At 38.8% G+C, this 25,747-nt stretch overlaps 2 protein-coding genes across 2 annotated transcripts in view; one reads left to right on the top strand and one right to left on the bottom strand.

The window, feature by feature from the left end:
• Positions 1-1,171: 1,171 nt before the first annotated feature.
• Positions 1,172-16,306, bottom strand: LOC103356959 (sex comb on midleg-like protein 2). The gene is made up of 15 exons (XM_008281304.1): positions 16,242-16,306; positions 14,819-14,933; positions 13,879-13,953; positions 13,329-13,399; positions 12,060-12,294; positions 11,155-11,243; positions 10,803-11,046; positions 6,693-6,958; positions 6,500-6,593; positions 6,193-6,396; positions 5,912-6,073; positions 5,412-5,540; positions 4,295-4,516; positions 4,007-4,170; positions 1,172-3,055 (listed from the first exon to the last, which is right to left on the bottom strand). The coding sequence occupies exons 2-15, from the start codon at positions 14,838-14,840 to the stop codon at positions 2,930-2,932; spliced, it is 2,103 nt and encodes a 700-aa protein (XP_008279526.1). The 5' UTR covers positions 14,841-14,933; positions 16,242-16,306; the 3' UTR covers positions 1,172-2,929.
• A 7,417-nt stretch (positions 16,307-23,723) lies between these two features.
• LOC103356958 (cyclin-dependent kinase-like 5) overlaps positions 23,724-25,747 on the top strand; it is a 45,646-nt gene continuing 43,622 nt past the window's right edge. The window contains exon 1 of the mRNA XM_008281303.1: positions 23,724-23,800. The gene's annotated coding sequence lies outside the window, so the exon portion shown is untranslated. The remainder of the gene's footprint in view (positions 23,801-25,747) is intronic.

The raw sequence follows: 25,747 nt of genomic DNA, 5'->3' as shown, positions 1-25,747 counted from the left end.
GGTAACATGCCCGTCGACATTTTATTTTTATTTATTTTTTTAAAGGAAATTTACGATAAATAAAAGCAAAAAAACATTTATTTAGAAACATTTCAGTTTGAGGTAATTACCAGTCGCAACGTTTTTTTAAAGTGCTTGGCAAGTTCATTTAGTAACATTTTTCTTGGGGTAGTGGTTTTGGCACTAATCTCAAAAAATAAATCAAAGTGGAGTTCAATGCAAACCAGTAACAAAGCGTTTATGAAGTGCCTGGAACATCTGTTTAGTGACCATTTTTCATAGGGTAGTGATATTGGCACTAATATAAAAACTAAATCAAAGTGTACATGGTTCTTGAACCTCAAGGAGAGGCACAAGGTGGACATATTGAACGTCCAAGGAAGTTACCACATATGGTCACTTGCCCCATAAAGAGTTAAATGTATGTATATTTAAGAGTGTGGCTGCTTTTAGCGATAGGTGGATGTTTTTATATCCCAGTCCATGCTCCACTATGTTACCCATTTAACTGGGAGTCAGGAGGACTCATTAATTGGCAACATGGCAACAGCCAAAGCCATCAAATTGAGCTTCAGATGCCTATGAGAGACGTCATGGATTGTTTATCTATCTTTCGCGGGTGGTACATGTCAAAGTAGCATCTGAACAAATGCCAGAATCTGAGGTTTCCCAGCACAACATTGCGTCATAATGAGATAATCAATGTTATTCACTTCACCTGTTTGTGGTTTTAATACCGTGGCTGATTGGTTTATATTGGACTCATCTCTAGCGAGTAATTCAGTCGTTTCTCATGTGAGCGCTGTGTCACAGTTTCCACAGTCCAACCGTAACAGCAGTGTTAAGTTTTATTGATTGGGGAAAATCAGTCCTAAAGGATTTAAAGTTCAAAACACCGACGTGTCCTCTGTGGTAACCTTAAGATTTATGCCTAATTTGGTTTGCCTTCACGGAATCGCTGAGTAAGAATGCTTTTGAACTTCGAAGACAATCTGAGAACACGATTTCGACATTTGTGATCAATTTGAATCATTTTTTAAAGTTGCTAAAGTGTTCTTAACTTGTTTTGGCAGCTATTGTCTAACATTTCATGCCATAAACAAACACAAGCAGGCTTAGCTTTTCTCTCGCACTCGAGGAGGGAAAATTTGAAAACAAAACATCACAGAGGCTCATTTTGGGAGTTTAATGATGGAAATGTTGGACTTTGAAGGGATTTTTACACAGTACACAATTATTATTGTGCAACGCTCTCACTTTATATAAATTCCCCTGAATTACTCTCTAAATCAGGCCGTTCATGACATGTTTTTGTAGGTTGTACGGGTGAATTGAAATGGAATAGTTGAGAAGCAGTCCTCTCTGTGAAAATGTCATCAATCAGGAAGACCACGTGTACATCCTTTTTGTTTTTGGTAGCTTTATAGAAAAAAAGGAAAATACACAACATCATAAACACATTGTTTATCTGGTGTGACATAATGGACAAGTGACGTTTTGCAACACATATTTTTCAAGTACTTTATAGAAGATGCAAGAGGGAAATCAACAGCACTTCGATCCTGTGTTGAATATCATATGGCACAAGTCTTTTAAAGTGAGGGGGAAAAAGGGGGGTAACAAGAAAATTCTTAAGTATATTATAAACAGTATGCTACAAAAGCTTGTACTAACAAAGACCACATAAACCTGAGAGATGTCGTAGGTAAAGCAAGGCAGAGTCTAGTACTGGGAGTATTTCAAACTAAAAGCACTGCGTTAAGTATTAAAAAGAAGAATGGAATCCACTGTGAAATATTCACCCCAATCCCCTTTAGCTTCACATTTCTAACTTATGTATATGATTTCCTTAAAATATTAAGTTTCTACAAAATGTACATTCTGTTGCTGATATTCATGGTTAAACCCATAAAACTGTACACATCTGTTTTCATTGCTAACAGTGATTGTAAAAGTCAAAAGTGACAACACTGAGGTCGCAGGCAGACCGACAAGCTTAAATGATACATGACTTGTAAAAATATTACATCAAAACTTAACACAGAAAGCCCTTAAAAGGTCTTATTTGCACTTCCTAAACATTCTCTCCATTGAAATTGATCAACCTGTGAACGTGTGTGAGCTTGAGATGCAAACGGTTTGAACTGCATGAAGACCAGTAGGAGGCAACTTAGGGCCCGCTAAGACACAATAATAGATGATGTGGTGATTTTGCAGGATGCTTGTTGAAAAAACGTGAGGTTCAATTTAAAATCATGATCCCTACCATGACGATGTTGACGCAAAGGAAAATGTCTGTCGAGCATTGTGTGAAAGAAGTGGAATGCGTTGACATTAGCATTCTTCGGGCAGGCAGATATACCTAGACTTTAGGCATAAACGTGGAAAGTGAAAACAGCTATACAACAGCACAGAAGAGAGAGGATCCAAATTCTCTTCAAGAGCATGGGGAAGAACATCTGATGATTTTTTTTTTTTCAGCATACCAACGCTTCCTTATTAACTGGAAATTCAACAATATTAAAAACATTATATAAGAAGAAACATTCTCCATCTTTGGGGATCCAAAACCAGGATCAAAACATTTCATCTCCGTAAAAAAAACATGTCCACGTGTGCACATGTGCTATGCAATGTAAACACTACAGGGATTATTTTCCTTTGGGATTTCATAAAGTCAGTGGAGTCTGTGAGACTTGAACAGCTTTTTGTTCACTGATGAGGGGATGAGGTAATGTGTCAGCAATGCACGGCACACTTCCTCCACTCTGGAAGTCGGGGTGAAGCTGTAACGTCGATTCTGTCCCTCCAGGTGGAGTCTTGAGTAACATGTAACCCCTGCGTGCCCCATGAGTCAGTATCCAAACGCTGGCTCCTTCAGGGCTTATTGCTCATGGGTCTGGCAGGGTCGGCGCTGCCCTGGCTGCTGTTACAGTTTGCCTTGTTTCAGCCTCTCTATGTGATGGCATAACTTCAGTGCAGGTCCCAGTTTCAGACCCATGTACTTCATGATCATGTCGCTTCGTAGCAGCATCAGGGCCTTTCCATCAATCTCCTATGGAAACAAATGCAGGACACAGTATAAGATGAAACTATGTACAAAGCCAAAGCTTATTGTATGTAGTGTGCATGTAGCGTTCAACAATTACAGAGACTGTTGGTGGTGTACGCGGCCATGCGCATGAAACGTGAGCAGTAAGTGTGAAATCAGGAGGCAGCATGACACCATGCTATCAACTTCAAGCTCTGTGTTAGACATGTCTCTGTGGCCTCTAGGGGATGCCTATTTGCAATTTCTCCATGGACCTCAAACAGAGATGAAAATGTCACATTCTGTGTCAGTCAGCAGCTAGCTGCGGCTTATTACTGGTGAAAGTAACAGATCTGTGGCTGCCATCAAGAGAAGAAACAGCACTATTTAGAGTGGAGGAGCTGCCACTAGGAGTTTTCAAGACCAAAGAACACATATTAGGCCAGGAGGGCTGTAGGAGCATGCTTGTTGTTTTCTCATTGCACCAGGAATCCATCCGCCCGAGTCTGACTGTCAATTCAGACTTTAACTGTAACATCCTTAAGTGTCTGATGGACAATATTGTAACGCGTTGGCATGTGTGTGATCAAACATGCTTGGTCGCAGTGTGGTAATTATGCACAGGTTTTCTGGCTGCAACAACTCAATTGTCGCTCCCCACTTGCCCTACTTGCTAGATTGGCTCCCTGTGAATTCTTCTTCTTATCGAAAAAACAAACAACTTGAAGGGTTGCTATTTTGACACAGTTTAGGAGATTTAGTGCCCATCACAGATGGTGCTTGACATGTTTATATAAAGGACTTTGAGGGAGTATTTCAAGCCCTGCAGGAGCACTCAGAGTTCTGTATCGCTGCACAAGGAGACAACAAGGATGCCGGCCTAATTTAAATCAGGTTTTAGATTATTACAAGAAAAGTCTCCGAGCTTTTTGAAAAACCTAACATAAACCTTGTGGTTCTTTATAGTTGACTTACATGTTTTCTGAACAGCTCAGCATGAGGTGCTAATGCTGTGGGGTCAGCATCCCTGACGAACTGCATCACCTCTTCGATGGACCAGGAGGAGGGGTTTTTACTGGGCAGCTGTAGACTCTCACGGTCAGAAACCAGAGCCTCAGGACCCGTGGTGGAGCTGGCTGCTGTAAAAGCAGACAGATTGAACATATGAAGCATCTGTTCACCATTCTGTCTGTAATGAGTCTCTCTGGAGTGTTTGCACAGATTCAACTAGTAATAATCTACTCCCACGGATTCTTTCTGTACCTTCGACTCGTCTGTGAGGCTGTGTGGAGCTGAGTTCTGCGGGATGAGAGGAAAGGCGGCGCATCGGTGTGCTGCTACCGTGGTGGTAGAGGGTGCTGGCCTGGGAGTGGTAACTGGAGGAGCTCCGCACCGTCTGGGGTCGAGGGGTCATGGAGTTGGAGGCAGAGTCCATGTAGCGCTGCTCCTTTATTAGGCCGTTCTCTTCATGGGGCAGAGTCTCTGCTGGAGAGAGGAAAACACAAGTGATATTTATGTGTTATTCTTTAAAATACACTTTAATCTGCCTTTGACACAAATCACAACACATCTTAAACTGAACTGTAGAAGATCAGCAACAAAAAACGTTTTCCAGCAGTGAGGATGAATCTGCACATTCCTCCTTGGAACTACACAGCAGAGACTCAACTCATCATTGTATCACAACTCCATTTAGTGCCGACAACATCACAGTGAAATAAGCTAGAGGTCGATTGCTACACACATGAAATACAGAAATGGAAAAACTGACATGTGTTTTTGATGTCAATTGTAATGTACACTGACACACCCTCTCTAATAAATTTTGGGAAACAGACCCAGAGGTAGAAAGAGTGATAGGCAAATGATGCAGACAAACGCAAACAAACACAAAAATTTCCCAGCCTTGCCTCTCTGTTACAATAGTTTGAGTAAGATGAATCCCTTTGTTGCCTCACTGAAACAAATCTGGGACAACAAATGCAACAGCTTTGACAACACTAAACTTCAATCCTTATTTAGGGGATTTAAATTTTGACTCTTCCCACATTTAAGGGTATCATATGTAGGGCAAATAATTAACATGTACAAGCACAAGGCCAACTCTGACAAAGAAATAAAAGCTTAGGTAATCTCCTAAACAGCAAGATTAGTCTTGCAAACTGTTTAGTTAAGTGTGCAGTATTTGTGCAGTTCATCCTCTTGTGAATTAAAAAACAGAAAGCATTTGTTTTTTATGATTACAAGTGAGAACCCATATTCCCAAAGAAGAAGACGTTTCTGAGTTATTATAATTCTCCATTATTTCCTACAATACAAGAAGGAATAAGAAACTTTAAGTACATCACAAGAATAAAAAGACCAGCAAGGTCAGTGGTACCTTCTGAAGGATGAGCTTCAGCACGTAAATGTTTAGGAGACAGAGGCGCTGCATACGGTGGAGAGACTCCAGAGAGACTCCGTTTACTGCCTCGTGCCAGAGAGGGAGTGTCCAACGCCTCCTCTTTTACTGGAACACAGAACCAAGGAAAACCTCATTTCTAGCCAATAGTTCATGACTACTATATGTGAATATGAACTACAAGACAATACAAGTATAAACAGACACTAGACTTTACTGATAAGTCCTACATTTCACGTCCTTTATCTGCCACGCAGATATATGAAATCAAACTTGAAAAAGTTTTATAAAAAACCCAAAGATCCTACATCTCTCACAGTTACAGCCTACATGTGATGATCACACTGTGCAGCTTAAGGAATTAATGGCAGGGTTACCGCCTACTTTTGCCCAAGGTTTTGTTTGTATGACCCAACAAATGCTTTTACCCTGATGAAGTAGTAATGTTTGTGAAATACCAATTGAATGCTGGGTTTTACCTGACTTGTTTCTGTCGTAAGCAGTGTAGTGGCTGAACGGCTGGCTGCTGAACAGGTTGTCGCATTGCAGATGACGACACATGGTCTCCAGGAAGCGCAGCACAAAGGAAGCACTGGAGGCTGATGGTAGTCTGACGACACGAACTCCACCATCTGTTCTCACTGGGACGACACGGACAACACGTCTTATTGTTCTATCAGTCTTCTTGCACAGTCATCTAATGTGACAGTTTTTCAATTTCAGTAACACAACAGCTTAAAGCAACTGCTATTGTTTGTACCTTTGACAACCTCTCCTCCTCCTGAATCATTTTGCAGAGCACTGAGCAGGACTTTAGGCTGGTATGCGCAGTCTATACATGACTGGACCACTTGTTGGAGCACAGCATTGACTGGCCCTGGGCCAAAGTGGTCTGGCAGATGCTGCATCTGCTTCCTGTCCAGGTGGGGACCACAGTTTCCATGCTTATTCACGTACACGCACACTGAAACAACCAAAAACACATTGAACAAATTAAGACATTCTAATGATACCTTTAATGCAGTGCAACGGTTGACTGTGGGAAACAAACGACTGTTCATTCTTACCTGTTGATACCACTGAGTTGAGGCTGGGAGGACTTTCTTGTGAAACCTGGATGCTGGGTAGCTGTGTTGGACTTTGGAGAATCTTGGACTTCCTCTGAAAAATACATAATAATTTACAGATGCACTGTAACATAAAGAATGAGGATGTGTTTAAGTGTCAATCACGATTTGCATTTGTTGAGCTGAGTCTCACCTTTCCGCCACGTTTAGGCCCTCTCTTCTTGTGGACGCGGGGAACAAGCTGTGTGTCCTCAGGAACAGCTCCGTTTTGGGCAGCTGCCGCCTCTGCAACAGCTTTGAGTAGAGCGATGGTCTCACTCTTGGGCCGACGGCCTCTTACCCCTTTCCTGACAGGCAAAGGGGGCAGAGGGTTGGGGAGTCTGTAGGGGGACTGCATAGAGCGCCTGCTGGGTTTGGAAGGTGACGCTGGGAGAATTTGCAGGCTCTTTGGCAGGGTAACTGTAACAACAGCATTAATGGAGTAGATGAAAACATGTCCTTGACAAATACTGACATCATATTGATTATGACAGTCCTGAGTATACTTAAAATTTATATGAAATGTTCCCCAAACTAAAAGGAAAAACAGACATGGATACAGTATAAACAAAAAAGAAACATGGCCTCGGTATGCAATGCACACTGGCCTGTTGGTTTCCATAGATTTAACTGTCTTTGGATAGAAAGTGCAGGCATGTACTCTCTCTTTCCGAGGAGAGGATAATAACAATGAAGAATGGTTTACAACTTCCATTGCTGTGGACTCTCTCCTGGCTGATTAGGAAGACAAACTGTGTGTCATCATCTCTGATCAATGCTGAGTGCAGTGCTGTTGTTGGTGGCAGATATTAAAGTCAAATTACAGAGAACGTCTGGTGCCAATCTGGGTTTGGACACAGTATCTCATTACTGGAAATGACGTGGGAGGTGCTCCAAATCATGCTATTCAGCTTCATTCACTTATTCATGAATGTTTTTGATTTTACTTTCTGCATGACCGTGCATTTTACCGACCATGTGGAACACCATTGTTAGTGTTAAAGCCATATTACAACAGAGACAGGTGGTTTTTGCTCCACACAAAGGTCCAAGCACTCTAAAAAGAACGTCTAGAATTTGAAATAAAGCTAACATAGCGACAACAGCGACTACAAAAAAAAATCCTGCTATCTTAATACAAAGCTGCACTTAACATATTCTGAAAAAAAAGTAAGGGGTGTCATAGAAACAAAGTTCAGTGAGCAAAAAATATGTTAATAGTGACCAATGTTACCCGACCAGGGGGCAGAATCAACAACATATTTATAATTTACACATAATGGTCATGTCATGGAAAAGCAAACAGGATAAACATTTCCCGGTTCCAGCTTTTTGAATGTGAGAATCTACAGCTTTTCTTTGCTGTCTGTAATTTTAAATATCTTTAGTTCTCAACAACAGTGTCTATTTTTTATCTTAAATCAACCAACCGAGAAAATAATTAGTAGATTAATCAGCGGACTATAATTACTGGCAGCACTAGACAGTAATAATGATCGTTTTCCTCATTTTATACACAAAATAAAAGGCAATACATATTTGCAGAACAGAACACTGGACCTACATAAAGCATTTGAAATAACGCCGCATTCCCGAATAAAGAGACTCTGAGCATATAATTTCCACAATGTCTCTAATCGTAAAAAAGAGGGATCACCAGTTCATCTTTTTTTTTTTTCCCCCCCGGTTAATGCTTATATAATGTGAACATCTTCTACAAAATGTTTGGCTAAAATAGAAAAATGTTTTTCTATACATACTCAGGAATCCCAACGCATAGTGAGCCAAGTAATACAACAAATCTTCTGGGGTGAGGAGACAAAAATGTGTGGTAGGGAAAGGGTGTGTGTGCTTTACGTGCCCCCTCTCAACCTTCTAATGGTGTATTAAAGCTTATACACGAGCAGGTAAAAGCACATTTAAAAGAAAACCATAGTAGGGTTGTAAATCTCTCATGTGTTTCACGGGTGATAATCTTATCATCTCCATGCAGAGTCCTAGACACAGACATGGTGCAGCAGACAGTAGACTGTGCTTTTATGTAAACAAATTTTTCTTCCATGTAAACAGGTATGATGTGAAGAGCACAAATCCTTCTCCTGCATCTCTTCCTCCCACATCTAATGCTGCCTGTTCCATCCTGCCCACCCAAACAGAGACACGCAAACACAAAGACATGACTCCACACTCTGTCTGCAGTTTTACATGTTATAAACAACTGATGGCTCGGTGCTTGTGACACGCCTGTTTCTGGATGTCGCCATAGCCTGCCGCGATAAAAACACCACAATTAACGTGTTACTAAGCAACCCTATTTAGCAATGAAGCCACTGAGGGGAGCGCTGTAGAAAAGAGATCCTCCAGAGTGAACATGTTGTGTGTGAAAAGATAAAACAGAGGACATAGAGAAGAGCTTAGTTGTATCTAATCAGGGAAATCCAAATTTCAGAAGCTTGTGATCAAACTCCTAGCAGTCGAATGCCCTGTGGCTGAGCTTGACTGACTTTTCACTATTTAATTCCATACAGAATTTATAAAAGTTATCTGAAAGTTTAAAACCCCAAACCCACCATATTTGAAAGGTATGTTGTCTTGTAAAAAAAAAAATCAAAATCACACTCTTTATCAAAGACAGAAACTGTCTTAAGACAGAAAGAATGGTCTGACTTTCATCTTTCCAGCAGTTCTGGAACCATTCATGCGTGACATGCAGTCAGTGACGTGCGGTGAGGTTCATGGCTGGTGAGGCACTGACTTCATCAGAATCTGATTTACAAATATAGGCACTCTACACAGTTTGATTGGCAGCAGTTTACGGGTTATGTTTCATATCTGCATTTTTTACACATACAAGCTGTAGCCCACAAGTTCAAGTTATCAGCAATTTTTAATTTAAAAATCATCAAAACTGATGAGGCTAAATGAAAAAATAAATATTTTGTAGTACAAATCACTGGATAAATATAATTATTTAAATTACTTTATCATTGTATTTTTTTTTCTTTCCGTGATGTCCTGACCGCATGTCACTGCATGCAGTTCTGTTGAGAAAATGAACCAAATTTAGGTTTACAAATGTGATATTTAATTGAACTTACTTTATTATTTCTTTAAAATTTGTAGAAAATAAAATAAAGAATTTACATTGGATTCGTTCCTTGGCACAACCGAAAAGTCATGAGTGACGTCACTGTGATCAAAAGTCATGTGACAAAACTGTAGGAACTATTCAGCTGAGAGGAGGCATGCTGCGATACAAATTACAGTATTGAGAGCAAAATAAAACTTGATAAAGTAGCAAAATAAATTCAGCATGGCTCAAAAATGGTATGTAGAGGAGCAAGTTGACACCAAGTTTATAGAAGACAACCTCAGCATGGTGAATTATCTTTCTAAAGTTCGTTTGCAGATTAGTGTGAAATGTGGAGCCATTTTCCCCTCAGTATCAGTAACATGGATAGTAACTTGGAAAAATGTTGTACATGTTGATTCCATTTTTTTGGCAATTTTGGAAAAATAAATAAATGCACCTTGTGTTTTTTTTTTATTTTTTATGATTCTTGGCATTAAAACGCTGTTATTCTGCCCAAAAGACATGTCTGAGCTCGCTCTACTCTTAGCCATGGCTGTGCTGTTTCCACAGATGTGCAGGACTTTATAGTGCAGTGAAAAATGAACCCACAGTAAGTAAACAGAAAGTGACAGAGCCAAAAAAAAGGCCCAAAAACTGCTACGGGTTCAGAGGGTTAATCCAGTGTGGAAAAATGTATCAATCTTTCTGTGAGTTTCATGAAAAAAATACCTGCGACCTTTGTTTATCACCCGCTTGGACAACTACCAAAACCACTAACCCAGCTGCAGAATCATCACAAACCTCCACACAGCCTTTGAGAACCGTCATAAACATTTCTCTTCAGATACTCTTCTAAAAGATGTGCAAATATTTATCATTAGATCAAACATAGATCCAGAGGCAGGATTCAGGCTTTCTTTTACTGTATGTCTAGCATTTGTTAAAAATTAGACGACGTATATTTCACTCTGCCAGAACAAGCAACAAGGCGAGATGATTAATGGTAATTGTGTTTATATTTATCTAGCTGTGGGTGCAATTTCCTGGCTGTGGGGAGGGGGAGGGTGCACTGCGACTAAATGAGCATGAATGAAACACTGATTGCAAACAATAGCATTTGCCTCAAACCTTATTGTCTACTTCACTGAGGCACAAGCAGATGTTTGCTGCCACCTAGAGTCTAACACTCACCACTGTTGCCTGGCGGCTGGAGGCTGTGCTTTGTCAGTGAGCACCACCCCACGGGGAAGATGTCCCGGGAGTCGTACTTGCACCAGTAATCAAAGGCACCCCGCCAGCCATCGAACATGATGAACACCTCATCGCCCTTTACTTCTCCAATGGTGGCGGGGCAGATGAGGTAAGGGTTCTTCTTGTCCACCGCCTCCAGCTTCATGCCTGGCTTGAAGTTATTCTGGGGGGGCCTTGGAGGTTCCTGAAAGTAAGTACAAGATCCTTGTTTCCACAACTTTTAAATATTTACAGTGCCAGTACAATGGTGCTAAGCAGCTTGCATAAGAAACAAAAGAAAGGAAATTCAAACCTTTTTAAAGGCTGTTATTGGTGCCATCTCTGCTCCGTTTAGAGTTCTCAACAGGAACATGGGCCAAGAGGAGGCATTCATCCGAAATCCTGGAGGAGAGAATTTTGAACACAAAATTAACTTAAACCAATGAAGAAAAAAAAATATTGCTGTTAAAACACCATCTTAACTGTTAAGCAGTGTCCAGTGTTGCCAGGGTTTTTCCTGCATAGAGGAATTTGTGGTGCCCCCAAAAGAGTTTTGGCCAGCACCAAAGTAAAATCCGCCAAAATTATACTAACTGTAATTAAAAAAGCTTTTTTCCTTTACTTAAGCATGAGCCAAAAGGCCCAATCTGAGCGAGGAAAAACCCTGATTGCTGATGATAAACCTTTCATTTCAGGCAGCAACAGCCTAATTTTTGTCACACAGAAATATTGATCACTGGACTGGAGGAAGCTTATTTTGTCACTAGATCAATATGTTGCTTTTCAGATTCTTAATGACACCATTTATGTAAAAGAAAAGAAGTTTAGCTGTGTGCAGTTTAATTTAGTTATTCTGTGTACGCCAGGGGTCTCCAATCCTGGTCCTCGAGGGCCACAGTCCTGCATGTTTTAGATGTTTCTCTCTTCCAACACCCCTGATTCAAATGATCAGCTCATCATCAAGCTCTGCAGAAGCCTGATAACGATCCTGATCATTTGAATCAGGTGTGTTGGAAGAGGGAAACATATAAAACATGCATGATTGTGGCCCTCGAGGACCAGGATCCGACACCCGTGGTGTACACCAATGTGTTTTCCCTTTCAATAAATGACTTTACAACAGCAGGTCATCTGCTGTGAATCGTTGAGAATAAAAACTAAGCACTGACATATTTAGTTACAAATGACATCAACAGTGTGTTTCTCTTCCACTCTTACCCAGCGGTGGCTGCAGCATGTCTCCATTCTTCTCACAGGTGCCAATAGGCTGAATATCTGAGGAGTCGACCAGTCTCCAGAAGTCGTTGCTGTTGTCACTCCCATCCAGACGGAGACGCAAACGAACCCCAGTTAAACCCATCACCGTGGCAATACAAACTGAGGTGGAATTGCGTGGGTCGTGGGCTTCAAGTTTCATTCCCACCTTGAAGTCGTTGGAGGGTGGGACTCTGTCCTGCAGATATTAGAAAAATGCAGTGAGTGTTGGTGCTGTAAACACAGCTCAAATACATGGTGAACAAATTGTCAATAAATCAACCCATCGTCCCAGCCAAGTTTATATAGAATCATTTAACAGTCAAACATGTGTCATAGCATTTGGAAAGAGAAGAGAAGTAGTCTGCGTCTATGCGACGGTAAACAGTGGGGAGGCTGCCGCTGTAGTCAGAGTCACAAAGACAGGACTTTTAAACAAGGGGCAAATCCCGGTGGTACTGAAGAATCTACAGGACCATGGTTGCCCCAGTTACACACGACAGAAGTGTTTTATACATGAATGCACAGAACTTTGTCAACAGATTTTCCAAGCGAAGGCTCTGTACTGGATCACTATTATCACTGTCTGAATCAGAATGTATGAAGAGCGGAGCCGCACTCGCTGGCGACCAACAGCATTGTTGTCAGCTGTGATTCACAGTGCACTTCCTTGTTAAAACCGCAATAAAAGACTGTGAAAGCCACCATCAATCACAGTCTGATATCTGAGTTGTAAATTACAGGTTGCTGACATTAGCATAATAAAAAGTGCTTGTAGAGACTAGTTATGTAATAAAGTAATTCTAACAGTTTGGACTAGCAGCAGACTGAACATAGCACTTAAATGAAGACAGTCTGAATCAGTGCTGAATGTACTTTATTTCATTTATTTGTATGTACTAAGGCGCCTAAATGCATTCACCTGCTGCTATGCTTTCATTTACTGACACATGTACTGCATTCAAATGCTGATGTACCTGCTTAGCTTAGGAAAAACGTTAAACAAACCACATAGCTGGTCACTCCAAAGCTTTAAATCTTCTGGATATGCAAAGCAGAGTTCTCAAAAAACAAGAAAAACTAGACAAGCATAGTTTCTTTTAGACTGATGTTCTGCAAATGCGTATCAAGCTTATTAAAATACACCATTTACATTTCTTTACAAGATATAAGGTCTATGCAATTCATGCAAATGGCACTTAGTAAATATGTAATAAATTCAGACGGACATACCTGACGAAAACAGTTTGGTGGAGCCGGTATGGATGATGTTTCTTTTAGATATTCTTCCCAGCTAAAAGCATCTAAATAGAAATCATGAAAAATAATTGTTTTGACTACGTGAAATCTTTTTCTGACAAAATTATATTTTAAAAAATCCAGGTAATATTCACAAGCAGCACGTCATAATATTCTCTGTCATCTGTCAGTGAATTTTGAAGTTATACTATAAGTTTAGTCACTTTCTCTCTCAAGTCAGACAGTTCATTTTCTCATAGTTTAGAATATGAAGAGAAAATGTAATTATCATGTCTTAGCTTTTAAGAAAGACGTCAAAATTACACGAAAATCTATTGTCGAGTTCGTACTAGTAGTACGTCGAACAAACCGCTCTCTGTCACAACAACATGCCATTTAGCTCCAGTTAAAGTAATATAAAACAACTTCAAAGCTTTTTCATTGATGTAAACACCAATTACAGCTCTTCTTGTGCTTAACCATGGTAATCTAGACTCACAAATCTGAGGGTATTCCATCACAAAGCATTAAATAAAAAACGTACCTTTAGTCGATGCAGGGGTTGTACCTGTTGCTGGAACTGTTCTTCCTGGTTTCTCTTTTTTGCCATCTTTCTGATCTATAAATAATAAACACAAATGCATATAGTTTTATTTCAATATAACACAATACTCATAAAATTGCTCTACAAATATGAACAGAGGTAAATTAAGACTTTGCTGCAATTAAAATAACTTCTCAAACGATTCCATCTTTCTGCTTTAGCCATGTAAATCCATTTTTACATTTTTTTTCCAAAGAACTTTTGAAAACATGTTTTTGTTTTTTTACATTTGCACGTGTTCCAATCACAAATTACAGTCTGAACACAGAGAACTCATTTATGAATATGAATTTCATGTATAAAAATAAACACTAAATACTTGAGCCTGTGAATAGTCATCACAGCTAAAATAAACAACATTTCATCAACATCTCTGACATGTCTAAATAACGTTATAAAAGAAAACAATCATTATAACACAAACAAAGCTCAACACTACCAAATATTGAAGCCAAAACTTTTTGTAACTACACTTAGTAGTTTTAGGTGTTCCACAAAGTGTGTCTAGTCAGTGCAAAAATGATAAGAGTTGGAATATAAAGATAGATTTAAACTGGTTTTATTAATTTGGTTGTCATTTACTCAACTATGATAAACATTTTTGTGTACCAGACTGTAAGTTATGCCAGGAAAATGCATTGATTTCTGGTACATAAGGTAACACAGACTTCTTGCTTTTACAGTATGCCGACCAAGCCTGCTTACTGTCTTCCACAGCCACCCTGAAAAGGGCAATTCTGAGCCACGAAAAACCTTGCAAGAGGGTTTAAAACTCTGTTATCAGCGTCTCTAACAAACAGTTTCAGATGATAGAGCAATCACATTTTTCCACATTCAAAGTCACGAGCACAGTTTTCATCAGACATTGACAACTCCTTGCCTTTTAGCGGAGTTTTCCCCATGGTGACCAAAGGTGAAGCTTTTATGACAATAAACAAGGAGCAGGATGTCCGCCCGGTTTATTCCTGTGCCTGTGTAGTCTTGACCTGAAAACACTGGAGGCGAAAACAGACAAACATAAACAATTTGTGAATTAACAACTTCAATAAACAATTACTCCTCTGTTGATGTACTCATAAACTAAGTGTTTCAGATTTTAAAAAAGATAAATTTCAAAATAGCAATATATACAGTTAAGTACTGGAGGAAAAAAAAAATCTACTGATGATATGCTGTGTGGCCTCTCTGGTCTATTTATAAGGACTATAATGACATTAAATCAGGTGACAATTTAGCTCACAGAAATGAAGCACCACTAAAAATAACTCGCAGCAGGGAGCCACATGAAACTAAAGGTAGGTTACAGGGGGCTGATGTTAGCTAAAGGAACTTTTCTGGTAAAGTAAAACAAATCAGAACCCCTTTCATGTACAGTAGTGTGGTTTTCCAGTCACGGACACTCCCACTGAGACAGGAAGCCTGTTACAGGGTGGGTTTTCACATGAGGTTTCTACAGGCCTGTGGTGTCGGGACAGCACTTATGACAATGTATTTAACTTTGTGTACATTCCCTCCGCATTTCCAAAAAACAGCGAAACGCTAACACGAAGTTTACCCGCAAATCCGTGAGTTTGGCAGAAAGAAACTAAACCCGCACATATGTATGAATGTAAAACGAAGAAAGGGGGACAGCGTGTTTTCAACTCTAACCACCGTTTTACAGTAAAAGCACAGGATGAATCATTAATGGTAAAATTAGCCATGTTGGTTGACTGTTATGATGAAGCTAGCATCGCTGTTCTGTGAGCTAAATCAACGTTACAGTCAAGGACTTGGTTGTTTTCTGCTAAATCTAACATTAGAATCCAATTTAAATGTTGCCTTATATCGAGAAAAAAATATTAAAATCTTACAATTTCTAATGTTTTTCTCTCCAACTTCAACGTTTCCCATGGATGTTAGCTAGTTATGTCACCTCACCCATCAGCCCATTTATGTTAACTTCGTTTCCAACAGCTAGCGAGGCTAAATGCCGAGACAGGTAGCTATAATTTACTTTATACATAAAGCTACTTTACAAACTGTTGTTTTGCATATTAAATATTGCACCTTTGCTCCCTGACGTGAGATATTAACGCTATACGTGTGCAGGCAATAGTCTGGGCCCAATGTTGACAACTGGAACTGCTTGATTTGCTAGCTACCGCTGCTGGCTAATAACTAGGTTGGCTAACCTTAGCATTAACCCTCTGAGAACACTTTCTTCCATATTATCCAGAAGAATTACGCGTTACCAGGCTCGAGTAGCTTCGGCTGGCAATTTTTCGAAACTCTATTTCATTAATTCTGAAGAACAAACTTACAAGTGCCGTGTTTTTTCGAGTGAAGATCCACTTTTTTCTATTCGTCAGCTGCCATTTTTTCACGAATGTAGTGTATGCTTACACGCATGTAATTTATGCCAAAGATGGGAAAGTACGACGAGCGAACATAACGGGACAAACTGGGTGTGCTGGATTTAGGAGGTGTAGCTCAGTAAGCCAATCAATTCGTGTGCTACTCACGCTTGCAGCCAATCAGATAAAGGCTTTCTGACTTTAGCCAATCAGCGAGTAGACTGCTCGGGTTGTAGTTTGGGATTCCAGAAAGTGTCAGGAGTTATCCATCTTCCTTTTGACCTATCTTTACAGGGTCTTTCTCATGCATCCACTGCTGTTGTTCAAAATCCACCAAATTTGTAAACATGTTACCTGAATTGCAATAAAATGACAAAACAGCAACACACAAACACACAAAAGGCTGCTATTTAAAACAATAAATAACGTGAGGAGAAAATAACCCTTTTCCTAATTGTATAACCTACATCCACATACAATATTAGGAGCATTAAAAAAATTGAATTATAGATAAATATTATACTTCTACTAAATTAAAAGGCCAAACAGAATAATAAAAAAACAGATAATGAAATATCATTGCTAGTTTCCAAAACTGATTTTAATATCTGGAGCATCCAGGTTACCGTATAGTAATCAAGAGGAAAAAGGGAAGTGAAAAGGAAAACAAAAAGGAAACCCCATTCTCAATAAAAACACAGTCAATTTCTATAAAATGCTATTTTATTATTTTAAAATAAACAAATAAATAAAGGTATAAATACAGAAATATTCCCGTGAAATAATAAAGAAAAAATACAGCTAGGAAATAAATCCGTAAATATATCAATGATGAAATAAATATATAAATAAATGCAATCATTAAATAAATAGTTTTTGTTTTTTTTGTTTTTTAAAAAACATTTCAAAGGATTACTTTTATTTATCTTAGGGGTTTATTTCATATTGCCACATCTATTTGTTTCATATGACTGTTCATTGTTTGTGTATTTAATTTTTAGTGAGTTAAATGGAATTCCATAAATTTCGGCGAAAGAAATGTCTACGTATACTAACTGTAAAAGGGTTACAGCGTGCTTTCAAACTACAGATCAGTGCGTCATCACATTACCCAGGCAACACATGACTCACAATCACTGTCCCATTTCAGTTTCATGTGCTTTCCCCCACCCACGATTTTTCCATAAAGTCGAGCTTGTTCTGCTACACCAATCAAAAGTCCCAGCGATCAACCACACGCATACAAAGTCAGCTAAAGCCTTCTATGATGACAGAAAACAGGGTGCTAATATCTCTTTTTATATTTTAAATGAAAGAGGTTGCAAATATGGTTGGTACCTGTCTTTAAGTAGTTGTTGTGTTATTAGTCTGATTTGATAAAGTAGATTTTCTCAGTACTGTCTGATGTTAAATGTGACTAAAAGTTTGCTGTTTTAGGTCAATTAGGATTAACAAAATTATTTCTATGTGCTAAATGTCATAATAATGAGAGAGAGAATCTTTTATTACTTTCTTCAAAGTCAGAAGTTTGCATTCATTTCCCTAGTAATTGGTAGCATTGCCTTTAAACTGCATAACTTGGGTCAAATGTTTTTGATTTCCTTCCACAAGCTTCTCTCAATAGTTTGCTGGAATTCCTCCTGACAGATCTGGTGTAACTGAGTCAGGTTTGTTGGCCACCTTGCTCCACACGCCTTTTCAGGTCTGCTCACAAAATTTCTACAGGGTTGAGATCAGGGCTTTGTGATGGCCACTCCAAAACATTGACTTTGTTGTCCTTAAGTCACTGTGTAACTACTTTGGTGGTACGCTTCAGGTCATTGTCCATTTGGAAGACCCATTTGTGCCCAGAGCTTTAACTTCCTGGCTGATGTCTTGAGATGTTGCTTCAATATTTCCACATAATATTCCTTCCTCATGATGCCATCTATTTTGTGAAATGCACCAGTCCCTCCTGCAGCAAAACACCCCCACAACATGATGCTGCCACCCCCGTACTTCACAGTTGGGATGGTGTTCTCAGGCTGCAAGCTTCCCCCTTTTTCCTCCAAATGTAACAATGGTCATTATGGCCAAACAGTTCAATTTTAGTTTCATCAGACCACAGGACATGTCTCCAACAATTAAGGTCTTTGTCCTTGTGTGCGTCTGCAAACTGTAATCTGGCTTTTTTATGTTGCTTTTGGAGTAATGTCTTCTTCCTCTCTGACAAGCCTTTCAGCCCATGTCAGTACAGGACTCGTTTCATTGTGGTTAATAACATTCTTACCAGCTTCAGCAGCATCTTCACAAGGTCTTTTGTTTTTGTTCTGGAGTTGATAAACACATTTCGTACCAAAACACTTCATCTCTGGGACACAGAACCCGTCTCCTTCCTGAGCGCTATGATGGCTGGACATTCCCATGGTGTTTATACTTGCGTGTAATTGTTTGAACAGATGAACGTGGAACCTTCAGGCATCTGGAAAGTGTACCCAAGGATGAACCAGACTTGTGGAGGTCCACAATGCTCTTCCTGATATCTTGGCTGATTTCTTTAGATTTTCCCAAGTTGTCAAAAGGAAGCAGTGTGTTTGAGGCGTGCCTTAAAATACATCCACAGGTGTTCCTTAAATTAACCAAATGTTGTCAATTAACCTATCAAAAGCCTTCAAAGCCATGACATCATCATTTGGGCTGTCCCAAATAGTCTGAAGGCACAGTAGTCTTAGTGTATGGAAACTTCTGACTGAAGGAAGTAATTAAAAATTATCTCTCTCATTATTCTGGTGTTTAGCAAATAGAAATCATGTTGGTAATCCTTACTGACCTAAAGCAGGAAAACTTTAGTCTGATTTAGAGTCAGACAGTGAGAAAAAAAAAAGTTTTTTTGGTCTTTTTATACAGCGTATGTAAACCTCTAGTTTCAACTGTACCTCCTCCACCATTACTGAGGTTGTGGTTGTTCATTTTCACTGGCTTTGCATTCTCCCTTGTCTCTTCTCCATCAAGTTACAGGAAGTTTGCAGCGAGTTGTACAGCTGCTCTACTTTCACTGCTTTCATGAGTCACACAATTTTATACACGTAGGAATTCTAGTGAACGTAAATATTTCAGAATGTATGTTTAGGGATGTAGACATACACAATGCTATGCAAAATTTTGGATACAGTGTGAAAATGTTGATTTTTGTCACTCAAACATGAAATATAGCAAACACTAACTGTCGTTCCTTTACAAATAAGTATACATGGTAGCTACAGTCATATTGCATTTAGTCAATAATGGTTTCATGGCTAAGTGTAGCTTCCTTGTTTGACAAAAAGAAAAAAAATAATCCCTCTAATATTTAGTCCCATGCCTCAGTGCAAGCTGTGCTATTTTGATCCAGCTCTCAGTCAGAATTGGTTCTCTCAAATGGGCCATGATACAGGCAATTACAGGAGTTTCTCATCCATATTTTTCAGATATGCAGAAGGCATGTAATCTCTCTCCCAACACCAAATAATCACTGAGAAAACAAAAGCTATTATCATTGCTGGGGCAAACAAATCAAAATCCTTGTAATGTTTTTCAGTATATAGCAAATTGTATGTTATATGGATACCTAATAATGTCAAAATGTAAAAACGTGCAAACTAGCTTTATATTTGTAATTTGTCCTGACTTGTTACTATATTCTACTGTATTTCTGCTGTCTAGAACACAGACTTTTTGAAGGTTATTCCTTTATTCATTCATTCATTCATTCATTCATTCATTCATTCATTCATTTAAAGTAGCAAGTATGATGGAGGTAATCAAATCTTCAAAACCGCTTTGTAATGAAGCTAAAGAACACTGACAGAGAGGATTTTCTCTGCTCCACCTCATGCTGACAGATTATTGAATAGCATAGCTGTTGTAGCTCTAGGACGGCTCATCTCAGTAATGAACGGACAGATCATGAAGACAGGTTACAAAGTGATGTGCTGTGGAGCTTGTTATAATTATGATCAGAGTTACGATATGGATGTGATAATGACTGTGATTATGCTGCTAATGTTTTAGCAAAACCACTGTTACAAGTTACAGCTGCCCATAGACCTCATCAGCTACTTACTGGTAATCACCGTGATTAGATTATCAAACAGTGGACCCCTGAGCACAAACATGTAAAAATGAAGACTGAGTTAGTTTGTGTCTCCCAGTGTGCATCTTGTTTCGTATCATATAGAGTTTGACCACAAAGAAACGCTTTATGATCACTGATATGTTCAATTTTTTTGTCTCATTTTGTGTCTCTGTGTTGACATCTTTTATCTCTTTATGATTGATTTTTTTGGTCTCATTTTGGTTATTTTGCACCTCTTTGTAGCCATTTTGTGTCTTTTTGAGTTAATCTTGGACCTCATTTTGTCAGTTTTGCCTTTTTAAGCATCACGTCAAATACATTTTGTATCTTAACTTGTACTTTTTATCTTTTTGTTGCATTTTGTCTCTTTTTGCTCAAGCTTTCCTCTTTTTGTAGCCATTCTGTGTCTCTTTGAGGTAATTTATTTAATGTTGTAAGTTTTGTGTCTCCTTGTGGCCATTTTGCATCACTTTATGGTTGTTTTTTTGTTTTTTTTTTTGAGTCACTATGGTCATTGACATTTCATTTTGATTATTTTGTGCCTCTTTTGTTGATTTTGCATCTCTTTTTGGAAATTCTATGTCTCTTTGAGGTAATTTTGTGGTTGTTTTGCATTATTTTCATATTACACCTGTGATATTTTGTGTCTTTGTGTCTTTCATCATTTTACATCTGTGCATCTAATTGAAGCCATTTCGTGCCACTTTGAGGTCACATTTTGATTGTTCTTTGTTACCATTCTGTTTCTCTTTAAGTTTTGATTTTTTGTTTTTTTTGTCCCCTTCTGGTCATTTGTGTGTCTCAAATTTGTCTCTTTGTGGACTTTTAACATCTCTTCATGGTTGTTTTTTAAGTCACTGTGGTCATTAACATTTAATTCAGATTGTTTTGTGCCTTGCTTTGGTTGTTTTGCACTTCTTTTTATTATTTCTGGGACATTTTATGCCTCATTTTGGACATTTAGTTGCCCTTGTGATAAAATTGTATCTCTTGTAGCCACTGTTTGTGTGTGTGTGTGTGTGTGTGTGTGTGTGTGTGTGTGTCATTGAGGTAGTTTAGTAAATAAGTAAAATTCATTTTTGAAGTGCTTTTCACAGGCAAAGGTCACAAAGTGCTTTACAAAGGCAATATGAATAATTATCATAATTGTACCATACTTTATTTTGTACCATATTATATTTTATTCTATTTACCTTTTTTTTAAAAATTCATTGTATCCACTATAGTGTGTGTATTGCTCTATCGTATTACACTTCTCAGCTCTTACTATTTATAGTTTATTTGTTCTCTTTTCTTCCTGTCACTTCTTTGCTCTTTCCTATATCTATACTGCTGCAACAATGTGAGTTTCCCCATTGGTAGTGAAAAATAAAGTGCAATCTAATCTAATCTAATGAAAATACAGGAAAACACAAAAGCGATAAAATTATTACCTAATTACCTAAACCATGGAGTTAAAAGTGCAAAAACTGCCCAATACCTTTTGGAAAATTCTACATTAGTACACAAAAATGAAGCAAATGCAGAGCTAGTGCATACAAGTTATTCAAATACCTGTCTAAACAGGTGTGTCCTTAGCTTGAAAACAACCAAAGACTTAGTAAGCCTCAGGCTACAGGCAGAGCATTCCGAAGTTTCGGTGCTACGGCCTCAAAAGGTTGGACAGCTCGTGTCTCAAGGCAAGTCCGAGGGACATACAGCACATTTAAGACCTTTGACCTGTTAGAGTGAGTTGACTGATATGGATGAAGTAGCTCAGCAATATGTTTAGCATTTCTTTTGTATCGCATCTGTGACATTTTGTATTTCAAACATTTCTGTGTCTAATGTTGCAATTTTTTTTTTGTCTCTTTATGGGCATTTTGCATCTCTTCATGATTGTTTTGTATCACTATGGTCACTGAAGTTCACATTTAATTTTAGTCATTGTGCACCTCATCATTTGTATCTCTTTGTCGAAAGTCATTGCCTCTTTGAGCTCATTTTGTGTCATATTTTGGTTGTTTTGCTTTTTTTTAAAAAATATCGTCTGGGACATTTTTTGTCTCATTTTGGTCATTTTGTAATCAAGTTGCATGATTTTGTAGCCATTCTCTGCCTCTTTTACATATGTTCATTTAAATCTCTTTTGCATTCAAAATTGACACTTTAAATAGCATGGTGGTTCCTGACATCTGCTGCTGTGTTGTGGTCATAAAGGGATGTTAATTAAAGACAGCTAGACTCCTGGATCTTCTCTGCCAAAGACTTTATCACACCTGTTAGATTACCAACAGACTTTTGACCAGAAGTTTTTGTGTTTATTGAATAAAAAGTCACGTGTATCCATTTAAAAAAATGTACTGTAACTCACTAATTCCAATATTTGCAAAAGGCTCCAGTAACATCACAGTACACTGTTTATTGATTTATTCAGTTTTATTTCAATCCTTTGGGTGGCAGCATTGGTTCACAAAACCACCAAAAAAGTTATGTATGGTGTTTTGAATGTCAGTTCTAAATAAGGTAGGGATAATGGATGAAGCTCGCACAGCTTTGCTTTGTACTCCCTGAAATTTGTCCAATAGGGAGCCGCATAGCTTTTTAACTTTATTTCCAAAAAGATATATACAAGATTCAACCACTATTCACAATTAACATGAACAGTCACATGGTTTTAGTGTTAGGTTCAGTTGACACTTGATATAATTTATGTGTTCTGACACAGATGGCTGTCTATAATGGCATCTGAGCTGTGTGATTACTTGAAAAATAAATCCATTAACAAAATAAATTGATTTCTCTTGCATGCTGCTCTGGGTATCTGTATATTAGATGAACTTTGTTGTTATCAGGAGGCATTTTAAGCTGTAAATTTCTTCTTTTATTGCAGAGATATTCCTGGGTGCAAGCTGATGATGTTTTCTCAGAAGAAGAGTCTGAAAATCTCATTATGCCGTGCAATAAACTCCACACACAGCAATCAAATGACAACAATAAGGTGTAAATAGCCGGATTTCCATTTTTTTCTCCCTATTTATGAATATTGATGACTCATAACGTCCCTAAAATACAAGGCTCCTACTGCTGTATGTACTTTAGATAAATTATGTTATGCAGGGTGTGATTTTGTGAATTATGTAATTGAGAAATTAGAACAATAATATCCCACCACATACGAAACACCCTCACACCGCAACACAGTGTTCTTCCTCCTTGAAGCCGTTCCGCTCTGTGATTGGTCTGAACGGAGGGGGGCGTTCCTGTAAACAAGCGTTTCAAGCGTTTTCATTGGCCGCTGTGACGCCACTCAAACTGTTGCCTGGCGATGTGCTCGCAGCTTGTCAACCGCACGATCCAGTGACTGTAGCTGCCTGCTGCAATGAAAATATCGTCGTTGGTGGGTGGATATATGGGCCCAGTTCCATCATTTTTTCCCCCAAAGAGTGACTGGGTGAGTAGTTTATTTTATCATTACTTAGATAAGACTCATAAGCTCTGAGTTTAACGTGAATAGGTTCAGTAAAAAGCTGAAAAACAGGCGCGCTTGAGGTTTGTTTTTAGCTAATTTGCCGTTTTTTCTGTGTTTTGTGTATCAGACAGAGCAGCAAGGGAACACAACTGGCTCAGTAACTAACTGAGTCCAGGCTAGAAAGGTGTTAACGTCAGGAAATTTGTGCTAAGTTGGTTTTAATGGAGTCGTATGTGTGACTTGTTGGATTTTTTTTCTCTCTCCCTGCTGGTCTGCATTGAAAATGTGGGAGCTACATTCATTCTGTGGGCAGTCGTAGCTAACACACACACACACACACACACACACACACACACACACACACACACACTCTCTCTCTATCTATCTCTCAGTCAGTTGAACGGACTGTACAGCACAGAGCTTCAGTTCCTATTAAAAACAAACGATTTGACAGCCACATTTCACCTTATTGCCTGTTTTTAGTTGCTGTTAAAGATATGAGTGATTTCCAGCAGGAAGCAACAGGACAAGTGCACATGAAATATTTACATAAACAGCAGTAATTTTCACATTTTTACAATCACAATGCAACATTTGATCAGAAATGTAAACCTATTTGCTTTGTTGTTATCCTCATTTTGTGCAGTTCCCACAATTGTGCTGTCACATTACCTCAAATGTCAGTGACGTTGTTTGCTGGATCCTTTATTTTTGCAAAATTCTCACCATCATGTGTGATTTTAATTATCACAGATCACAGATAGCAGTGCGTTGATCATGTGAAGAGGTTTAAAGCTCTGTTTTTTTTTTTTTTTAAATTCCACACACAGTCCATTACCACGCATGAGTCATTCTGTTGATAGAGACGAAATATATGATCCACAGCGATGCCCGGTGCATTCCTGATCATATTAGCCTTCTAGGTGTGGGCCTGGTGAGTAGTTGGCTAAAATCTGCCCCTGGAAAACAATAGGCTGCATGCCACCCCGCGTAGGTTGTGGACTGAAAAGATGAAGGAAGCACATTAACACGCTCAGGATTACAAACAACAGGCATTTTCTCTAAGGTCCAAAGTGTTTATCGTCCTCCTTAAGTTTGCCTACACTTGCTATCAGTTTGCTTGTACTGAAGGTTTGCTGCTGAGTAAGATAAGGGAGTAACAGACCACACAGCGATATTTAGCGTTCTGGGAGACGGAGTTTATTTTGGTGCCGAGGTTTTGCATAGTGATGAGCAGCTCCTGTGCCCACAGCACTGTATGAGACTGGGGAGTGTGAGTAGGCAAGTCCTTGAGCTTTCCAGCAAGGAGAGGATGAAATGGAGAAAGTGGTATCTGGAGTCTTATCTGATTCAATAAGAGTGTGTGGATACCAGAGGAGAGGCTTTGATCACATTAGGAATGTGTGTGATGCTGTTTCACTATCTTAAAAAGGTAGGAATGCTGGAAAGAGTTTTACTTTTTACAATAATTTCATAAGCTATAGTCAACAATTTTATGTACAAAGCATTAGAAAAGACACTTTTCTATTTACTTAATTTATGCCGAAGGGACACTGCACTGATTTCACACATTAGGGTCTATTTACTCAGAACGTGGAGTGCTACACAGCCTGTTAAAACAATCGTACAATGTCTTCTGTAGCTGTTGAGAAGAGCTGAGAAAATAACCCTGATGATATAATCAGGGTTATCTTGAGTAATGCTTAAGACTTCAATTATTCGACAGAAAGCCTGCGTTATAAACTGCAGGCATGGAGTTTGAAAAATGAGGGCATTTGACAGGCAAGGAAGGTCTAATAAAAGATGGTATTAAATTGCTTTATGGAACTTGTAGGAGTTTTTGGAGCTTGATTCTTAATAGGGACTAAAAGTCAGGATATCTCAACCCCTTTTTAATTTTTGTAGTCCACCTTTCGCAAGTCCCCCATC

The sequence above is a fragment of the Stegastes partitus genome, unplaced genomic scaffold (assembly GCF_000690725.1).
Source record: "Stegastes partitus isolate 25-593 unplaced genomic scaffold, Stegastes_partitus-1.0.2 Scaffold228, whole genome shotgun sequence".
Classification (NCBI taxonomy): Eukaryota; Metazoa; Chordata; class Actinopteri; family Pomacentridae; genus Stegastes; species Stegastes partitus.
The sequence above is the reverse complement of the archived record's forward strand: the minus strand, read 5'-3'. Positions and strand labels throughout refer to the sequence as shown.